The sequence below is a fragment of the Rhamphochromis sp. 'chilingali' genome, assembly GCF_963969265.1.
Source record: "Rhamphochromis sp. 'chilingali' genome assembly, chromosome: 22".
NCBI classification, from domain to species: Eukaryota; Metazoa; Chordata; class Actinopteri; order Cichliformes; family Cichlidae; genus Rhamphochromis; species Rhamphochromis sp. 'chilingali'.
In genome coordinates, this window is record NC_137950.1 from 2957865 (window position 1) to 2968066 (window position 10202).

The following is a 10202-nucleotide window of genomic DNA, read 5'->3' on the forward strand; positions in this document are numbered from 1 at the left end:
TGGTGAAAAGAGAGCTTAGTGTGAAAGTGAAGCTGTGAATTTACTGGTTACAAGCAGCAGAAATTGGCTTTCTCTGAAGGTTCGCTGGGCTCTTTCGGTTGGCTGAGCTCCTCGCGCTCTTAGAGAAAGGGTGAGGACCTCAGAGTAGAACCGGTACTCCTCTGGGTGAGGTGTTCTAGAGGCCCTGGGGTTGGCCTAGGACACAGTGGAGAGATTACATATATCTCAGCGGGCATAGAACACACAACACTTTGTGGTGTGTCAGCCAGTCGTGCACCTCTCAATTTTTGTAACTTGGCATGTCACACCAGATCTACTGCATGTGGATTGAAGACATGTGTATGATGATGTTGATTTCATACTGGGATTTAAATGATATTCCACCTCAGGACCTCAAAGACATACAGATATACAGGGGGAGACTTTGGAACACTTTGAAAACTGTTTGTGGAAAAAATCAAGTCTTGGCTTATGGTTTTTGACGACTTCTGGCTTCCTCTGCCATAACAGCAGGTATAAATATAAAGTTCAAAGTTTCTTTTAAATGTGGTTGCAGCAGTTAGCAAAGCTGCCATTACCCAGTCCCAGATTAGCGTGTGTGTATGTGTGTGTGTTGGTGCATCTCTCCACTTGTATTAATCAAGAATATATTTGATGTCTTACAGAAACCTTCATACTTGCAACAATGGAAGAAGATGGATTACCATATGACTCTCCAAAAAACTGCAACAGATCTGTAATAGAGGATGAAAAGGAAAAAGTAAAAGACTTTCTGTATAAACATTTCAGAGATGTAACAGATGGGTCGCTCTTCAGCAATTCAGAAGAATCTGCCATTAAGGATAATGGGACTTCCACTAGGAAAGATAAAAACCCTCTTAACAAAGCCCATTGTAAAATTCAACAAGGGGCTGTATTCTCTGGCAAAATTTTGAGTTTTGGATGCTCAGTTTGTAAAGATAACTGTACTTTTAGCCCCAATGACCTTCTCAAACATTTTAGAGCAGTTCACAGAGGAACCCTTCCTACATACCCTTGTGATTTATGTGATTTTGTCACAAATGAGTTTCCTGCTCTTCAGCGCCATCGGATTGAGCACAGAAATACTTTGGTTACATGTGAACTTTGTAATGATGATGTGCAGTACTCTCTTCTTTTGCTTACTAGACACTACATCATGTGCCACAGTGTAAATGGACAGTTCAGCTGTGACTGGTGTGAGTTTACAACTGTGGATGCAGGGACATTTGTCCAGCATATCCATCATCATAATGAAAGTCATTGGAAGTGTTTGAAATGCAAACATATTAGCTTGAATGAAGAGGATCACCAGAAGCACATGAAAGCTCACACAGGTACATTTCCTTTCACATGTCAAGTCTGTGGATATGGTGCAGCAAGAAGTGAGTACCTTAAAAAACACATGGCAGCTGTTCACAAAGAGGTGACAGAAAGAAAAAATGCATGGAAGGCGATAGAAGACAATGGCTCACCAGCAAATTCATCTGTGAACTTGAAATTGATGCTTAAAAAGAATAGTGAGTCACAGGAGACTCAAAGGATATCGAAACAATATCAAAGTGGCAAAGCAATTAAGCCAGACAAATCCTTAGAGGACACCCAGCACTTTGTTGATGGGACTGTAGCAAAAAAGGACAAAACTTTGAGCAAAGTTTCCCATAATACAGAACAGTCAACACCAATCACGTTGGAGGAATGTGACAATTGTCCAGCCTCTGATAGTGGAAGTCACAACAATGCTAACGGACTGACTGTTCTAATGGTTAAGAACAAAATCTCCCTCCCCCCTAACTGTACAACTAAAGTTATGGGATTCAAGATGGTCGATGGAAAAAAACATTTAGTTCTCAAAGTAATCCCAACAACAAAGCAAGATCAGAATCATTCCGTTGCTGAAGGGGGGTTCTCCACACTAAATTCTGTGTTTGATAAAAGTAAAAACTCTGAGAATGAGCTTTGCTCTGATAGCAGGAGCTTAACATCACAGTGCTTAGCTGTTTCACCAAGAAGTGGATCTTGCATACAGATAGATCAAGAGGATATTTTGGCAGTTAAAGTAAAAATTGAGGAGGAGGAAACATCAGTTGGGGCCCTAAGTTCAACTCCACATATTGAAAGTGTTGGAGAACAAACAAATGCTATATTAGATACATCATTAAATTGTGCAGATGTCTCATGTCCCACAAGAAATGAGTTGGATCAGGCACATCATCCAAATGAAACAAGCTCTATGGAAGAAATGAACTTGAAAAGTAAGTCAGTTACCCAAACTCCCAGTCCTTGTAACTGCCATGGTGTTTCCAGCCACCCTGCAACAGTGTGTTCTGTTAAGGTCAGTGGTTTATCTTCACCTTCAAAGTTTGCTCAAGATACACTGCTTCCCAAACCCATCTTTAGAAAAATCGACGAGGAGCCTAAAGCAGTAAATGAGCTATCCACACCTGACAGCATTTGCAGCCTAACTGATGAGCACAAAGGGAATTCTGCTTTTAACACTATGGAAAATGGACATCAGTCATTCCACATTTCATCAGATAAAAATGATAGGTTTAGAACTGAGATTGTACATAAAAACAGACAGGAAAATGCAAAACATACATCGTGTTGCCCATCACAGCTGTCTCCACCAAATTCAGTTAGCTGCAGAGAAAATGCCATTGGCTCGGAGAAATGTATTCAGGACTCACCAAACCAAGAAGTATTTACTTTTCACAATTATTCGAAGGATGCTTTCAACATTTCATCAAACATCACCCCAAACTTGGAGAATAATTCGGATGATAACTCTGCAAATAAAAGACATACCTCTAAATCATCACACTTCAACTTGACATCAGCAGGATTACCAGAACAATGCACAGAAAGTGCAAATAGTGACACTGAAGTTGATGAGTGTATATCTAATGTTGATGGTCCTCTGACAGAAGAAAATCCCGATGTAGTGCTCCAAGACTTCAATATTGTCAAAATTGAGGAAGAGACCATTCCGATATCTAAAAGACAGCCTACGAGTAGTTTAACATCCCTTGGCAATTTTGTGGAAGAACATTCTGATGCAATCATTACTCAACAGCTTAACAAGGAAAGAACGGGTTCTTCAAGTGCAAACAATGATTCTTTAAAACCAACAAAAAGAACTGTGCGAATTCTTCAGCTACCAGAGGCTAATCAGCCAGTACTCCTGACTAAGGCTAGTGAGAACCAATTTGCAATGCCAGTGCAGGTCAAGGCTACCCCAGGCTTTAAACTCATAGCAAATTCTGCAAAGCCTCAAATCAATGTGTCTTACGTTGAAAGTTCAAGTAAAACCACAGGTCTAAATCCAGACAGCAAAAGGATAGGTGTACAAGCAATAAAACCTGGAACTGCTGAAAAAGGGACCGCTCTTCTTTCTGGTGTTCAACCAGGTTTTGGTACTGGTTTAAATCACTACCTTATTAACAGTGCAGGTTTAAAATGCCCTGTACTCTTTTCAAGCACATCACAAAATACAACTTCAGACAAAACTGCAAAGTCTCAGTCAACGTGCTACTTAGTACAAAGGTCTGTTCCTTTTGTCCAGGCCGCTAATACTCCTGCCCTCAGACTGGCAAGTGCCCAGCTCCCACTTAACTCACGGCCAGTGCTAGCGATGCCAGTGAGTAGTGCAGACAAACCCAGCGCACTGCAGACTGGTCGGCAAGCCTTCTTGCTGCGGTACATTTCTCAACCCAAATCAAGCCTACTTTTGAACAACCAAGAGCCAAACAATGGAACTCATTGCAGCCAGACGAATGAGGGCTCTGGAAACAAAGTTATATTTAAAATTGTCACACCCACTAGTAGCCTTCTTACAAATGGCACTCCCACCTCAAATAATCAACCTTTGTTTTTGGCCACCAGACCCCAGACTCAGTGTTTCCTGGTGTCGACAAACAAAACTAATGCAGCTGCTTCCACTGGAATAAAAAAGTTGATCACCATTCACAATACCAAACAAAAAGATGTCATTGATTCCTGCAGTGCACCTTCTCAGACAACTATAAAGGCACAACAACTGTGTGACTCAGAGAAACCTGTCCTCGCCCCAAGGCCAATTCGGCCTCCAAGCCAAAGGAAAAGGCGCAGGAAAGCATTATTTGACGAACTTCCAGGAGCAGTGCACAAGGCAAGAAGATTCCTGAGTAAACCACCAACTGAGAAAGAGACTCTGTTATGGAAACCTGTAGCCAAAGAGGTAGAACGGACACTTAGACTTGCCCCATTGAATTCTCTACAGCAGATCAAATGCCCTAGTAGAAACCAGCCTGTAGTGGTGCTCAATCATCCAGATGCTGACATTCCTGAAGTGGCCAACATCATGAAGGTAGTAAATAGGTACAAAGGTGCTGTCACGAAGGTCTCTCTGTCTCAAAAAACAGTCCAAGCACTCTTAGAGCTTGGCACCCAAGGGAAGAATTCCTCAACCAAAGACGCATCTCATTTCGACAATCCAAAATCTCGACCGGTTCAAAGTTCTGTCCGGGAGCGATTCCTCCTTAAATTGAAACTCAAAAAAAAAAGCAAAAAGAAGTATGAGGTTGTAAAAACGTTATCAGGTTGTAGAGAAGAGCAAGTAATGTTTGACTGCTGGTTTTGTGGTCGGCTCTTCAGCAGTCAAGAGGATTGGATTGGCCACGGTCAGAGGCATCTCATGGAGGCAACTAGAGACTGGAATAAACTATTCTGAAATTTTTCTACCACATTAAGATGGGTGGACATGTTCTCCTGAGTGGAACTGTTGTTCTGCTGCTGGTTGTATATTGTATATTTGTGCATTAACAGCCTTCCACTATTAGTTTGTTCTCTGTATGTTCTCTGTAAATTTAAATATATATTCTTGAGTCATAGTTTCTTTTAATAGGTGCATATTCTGGTAAATGATGCACTGCATGCATGATTTGTCATACATGCAGATGTCTAATTGAACTGTGAAAATGGTACACTGTAATTAGGGTTGTGTTAAGAGCACTGGCTGAACAAAAAAAACATAAGCAAAGGTTGTATGTCGAGTTGGATTGAATTCCTCAGGTAATTTTAGAATTCATTTGGCTTGTCATGTGTCATTTTTGTAAATCATAGTTCTAGTTTAAGGGACTTTTGTATTTTTTATTATTCTGTACTCAAGGACATGAAGCTGTTATTTGTATAGTTAACAATAAACCTTATAAACGACCTACATTATTTTATGTTTGTGAAGGAAGGGGGAAAAGATCTTGGTCTGAATGATTCCCCCCCCCGCCCAAAAAATATAGTTATAATTGAAAAGTGTATCATTCTATACTATAATGTTTACAGTTTTATCAGGATTTCCCTGTACCATAACATGAGCTGCACCTTTTCATAGTTACCTGTCTAAAACACCCAAGAGAATAAATTGTTGTGAGTCATTGTTTGAGTCTAAATTTAATGACAAATCATTAGGATGATTTTTCTTTCAGCCTATGCATTTATTTCTTCGGTCTTTCAAAGGCTACGTTCACACTGCGGGCGAAAGCGCATCAAATCTGACTTTTTTGAGCCTATGCGACCCATATCCGATCATGGTATGACAGTGTGAACAGTGCAAATCCGATATTTTCAAATCCAACCTGGGTCACTTTCGTATATGGTACTGAATCCGATACATATCTGATGTTTTAGAAAGCGACTGCTGTTTGATGGTCACGTCGCATTAAATCCGTCTTTTACGTCACTGACACAAGACAAGACGCCAATTATCAGCGCTGGAGAAGCACCCGAGAAGACATTGTGAACGCTTCCTGGCCATCCTGTGTAGATGTTAGTGAAATTGTTGGGAAGACAACGTTGGAGAAATGTGAACATTTTATTTGTACTGTATAATCTGCAGATTCTGACAGAAATCTGCAGCTAGAACCACCGCTCCTCTCTAAAACAGCAATAAGTGTAATTATTAGGCCATATGTAAATAACAAAATAACTTTATAACGTAAAGCAAAATTGGGAAACGTAAAGTCCGAAACAAGTCTTTATATTAAGGTCCATCAGTCAAATAATACTTATTGGTCTGGGTCTAAACAGAGCGCATTGTGTGTGACGTCTTCTTTTGCGCATGTGGCCGCTTTGAGGGTTCACACTAGAGCGCGTTTGCTGTCACATTTTATTTGTAGTGTGAACAAGCAGACAACAAAATCGGATTTGATCAAAAAATCGGAATTGAGCATTAAGACCTGCAGTGTGAACGTAGCCAATGAAGCTTTTGGTGCACTATGTTGCTACCAAAAAAGCTAAAAATGTCAGTCAAGTGTTGCGTGGTTTGACAGTCAAGTTTGACATTCACTTCCAAAAATTCCAAAATGACTGGCCTCTTTAATATAGTCTGTTAGTTCATTAGTGATGGAGGTAATGGGTCCAAGATGCAGACCAAAACCTGTTTTATTCATGTTGTTGTTCGCCCTGTTTGTGTTTTTTCAGGAGGGTTTTTTTTTTAAAACATTTTATCAATTATACCCCCGGTTGTTTTAGATCTAGTTCAGTAATCTTTCCACATAAAATTTCAAGGAATTTAAAAATAGTGTTTTATATGGATGGTTTACGTATTACTTTAAAGTGGCAAATTGGAATAAAATAAGCTTCAAATAGTAATGGAATAAAGCTCTGATCCTTCTTACTTATCCTTATTTTATTTGGGGGTTTTTCCTCATTCATGATAAGCTTCTTTAAGTTAACACCCTGGGCTGATATCACATGAAAAGCATTTCGTGAAAGAAAAGGTTGTACAAATGTATGCCTAAAACCTACTTTTACTGTAAGTAACATCAGACTAAAATAGATAAAAATAGAAAATGACAGCAGGGTCAATATCAAATCAGCATGGGCCTTCTGTTTGACGGTCTCAGATTTGCAAAAAAAAAAGTTTTCTAAAGCTTCAAATATCAACTTTTCAAGAAATGATTTTCAACCCACTTAAATTTTTTTTGGCAAATGGAACAAATATCAGAGGATTCGAGATAGTACTGATAACTCAGAAATTTTTTTTTGTAAAAAAATGCATATTTTTCATTTTCAACATCTGGATCACCATTTCCAATCATCATGTTTTTAGAATGTTTTCTAAACTAGCTTGATTCTTGAACATGCATGATTGCTTTGGAATTTTAGCTTCATATATCAAATACTTTGATTTTTTTTTTCCCAACAAAGATCCATCCACCTATTTTCAGGCACTTTGCAGATTGTCCAATCTGAATATAACATTCTGGAGTGTCCACATGGTACATAAAAAAAGATACAAGGTGCTAACCCTAAAACACGCATCCTAACCCTTATGGCACCACTGATTAAAAAATTTATTTATTAATTAAAAAAGCCTCTGCACATTTATACCTCCATACATCTGATAACACATAAAGTTATCTCTAAGATAGGGCATCACTACTCTTTGGTGGGTGCTTCCTGACCTGACCTGCTGGTGCCATTACAGAGACATTGCAAGTCCACATGTAATATGATGTATGCTCACCTCTTATAACAACTTTATGATTACAGAAACCAGAACTCTACATTGAACCTCAAACATGCCCAAAGATGAAAGTTCTTTATATGTCTAACAGTATGTTGACGCCTGTGTCAATCCTGTGTGTTCTATGCTGATATGAGGTGATGTGTGGCAGTGTGTATAGGTGGGGGTGCATATCTCTGTCTGTGTGCTCGTGCCTATATGAGGTTATATTTGTGTTTAGGTGTGTATGTGTGTGTTTGTTTATCTAGAATAAAAGGTAAAGAACAATAACCCCAACAGTTCCCCCTTGTTTGTGTTTTTCACTATTTTGTCTTAGTCCTTTCACCTTACTCTGCAACTATTAATCCTAAATTCCTCAACTACATATGCGATGACCTAAAATATGCCCATGCAAAAGTACACAGATACCTTGAATTAATATCAAATAAGTACAAAATAAAGATTACATGATAACAACCTCCAGGCTAATTAGCTCTATTTATGCTACCTGTGGTGGATTAACTACATTAATCTAAATGACTCTAAATTAATACCCCCAAGGTATAACCAGAACTCAGTATTATGCTTCACTTTTAATGAACTCTCTCTAGCATGTGAATTATGTTTAACTATCAGAACATCTGTCATACTGCCCGCACCTATCAAATACCATGCATTTTGTTTGTCTATCTATAAGGGTTTTCAGGGCTTCCTAGCAAATCCCCTGGTCTCATGCACTGTTCTGACGAGATTTTGAACAAAGGTCATGTTTGTGACCGCAGTAACTGGCTTTGGTATGATCGCCCTTAAGATGGGCAACAACTCAAAATAAATTGAGTTGATACTGCTGCGATCGTCACCAAAACCCCGGAGCTGATTTACACCATGGCAGCAGTGATCCCTGAGATGCTTGGCTACAAGATGAGCAGCCACAAGGAGCAGTACCCTCCATGAAAAAGGAGACTAGAGGCCAAGAATTGGGCAGCACTAAGGGGAAGTGAAGAAAGGAGGAGGGGCGTATCCGCATTCTAGATAGCATCTAGGATGTGGGGTGGCTCATTTCTGGACCATTTAATTTCAACATTTCTTGATATCCATATATTGCAGCTTGCTGGCTACTGATGGGAATGTTTTGCAGCGAGCTGAGTGATGGTCAGTCTCCTTCTCAACTATCAGAATTGACTATGTTACTTTAGGTCACCGACAGGCAAACAGGTGACCAGGCCTGGGTTTGAGTGTACCACAGTGTTAGCATTTCCTGTTTTATCATTCCCCTTCAATTCCCTGAGCAGAGAATATTTTTGCCGTTTTTGACAAGGAGCCACAGGGTGCCCCACCTGATCCTTGGGACTCATTTTTGGTGCAGCCTGTTTTGGGGTTTGAAAACCACAGAGATGTGGCGTTGAGAGAAAATGTGTCTCAGTTGTTCCAATACTCCTGACACATAAGGGATCACTAAAGGCTGTACAGAAGTTTTCCTTCTTTCCTGGATCGCCAAGAGCATTCTTTTGGTGCCTTCCCAGCTTTGACAAATATCCAGCTTGGATAACCACATTTACTCTGGGTCTTTTTGATATGATCTTATTCTGCTTCCCTGGCCACAGTGTCTGTGGGGATGGTGTTTGCTCTGTGTTGTAGTGTCCTGATGACACCCAGTTTGTGATGACAGTCAAACCTTAAATACTCCTCCGTATGTGTTAGTTTACAGTACACATCATTTTTAAATGTCTCACATTACTGATGGAGATCTGACAGTCGCAGACTAACCTGTCATTTTACATATCCTCCTTGGTGAAGTTGATGTATTGGTCTGCCGCGTTATTGTGATTATTGAATTATGGTACGTCCTGAGATTTGATTTCCATCCAGGTATGTCATCCACAGACCTGAAATAATGACTTGGTGGTGTTTCAGGATAACAGAACAAACATTTCCACTTCTTCCATGTACAAGTTGGCCACAATGGGTGAAACTGGGGAAACTATTGTACACCCATATTTCTGCCTGTAGTACTGACCCTTGTATGGGAACAGTTCTGACAACAGTTCACAAGAGAAAAAACACTTGGTCAGTACTGAGAGTGGTCCTGTTGCTGAGGTCTGGGTAATTCTGTAATCTCTTACAAACTATCCCAAAAAGTTGGTTCTGTTCATCTGGACAAAACGTTTCTCCCACTGAAAACACTACATCCAGATGAACAGAATCAACGTTTTGGAATTTAGTTACTGGATGATTGAGCATGACTCAAGACCCTTACGAACTTCCTCCACTACTTCAGTGACTGGAACACAAGTGAAGAGAGATGTAATCTCATACAAGACCATTGTTTCATCTGTCTCCATAATAACATTTCTCACCTTCTCAACAAAATCCAAGGTGTTCTGGATGTGGTGTTTAGACCTGCCTACTAACAGACTGAGGATCGAAGCCCGACATTTTGAGATGTTATAGGTGACTGAGTTGATCATACAGACAATTGGTTGTAAAGGTGGTCTTTAATCAGTGGTTGTTGATCAAGAAACTGACCTCACAGCCCTTTTTTTTTTTTCTTGCACCTGTCCCGTTTGGCTCTTTTGCCATCAGAATTGTTGTCTAAAGGCAAAGAAAGATGCCCAACGGATTTACTTTACCAAATTGACCATCCCAGCCTTGCCGTAATGGTCCATTTGATTCACCTTTTATTGTTTATTTTATTTTCACT

General features: G+C 39.9%; 1 protein-coding gene across 1 annotated transcript in view; it reads left to right on the plus strand.

The window, feature by feature from the left end:
- LOC308390386 (zinc finger protein 518A) overlaps positions 1-5430 on the plus strand; it is a 28163-nt gene extending 22733 nt beyond the window's left edge. The window contains exon 3 of the mRNA XM_080872332.1: positions 666-5430. Within this exon, the coding sequence (XP_080728458.1) occupies positions 686-4729 (4044 nt within the window). The 5' untranslated portion in view covers positions 666-685 and the 3' untranslated portion in view covers positions 4730-5430. The remainder of the gene's footprint in view (positions 1-665) is intronic.
- The last annotated feature ends 4772 nt before the right edge of the window (positions 5431-10202 follow it).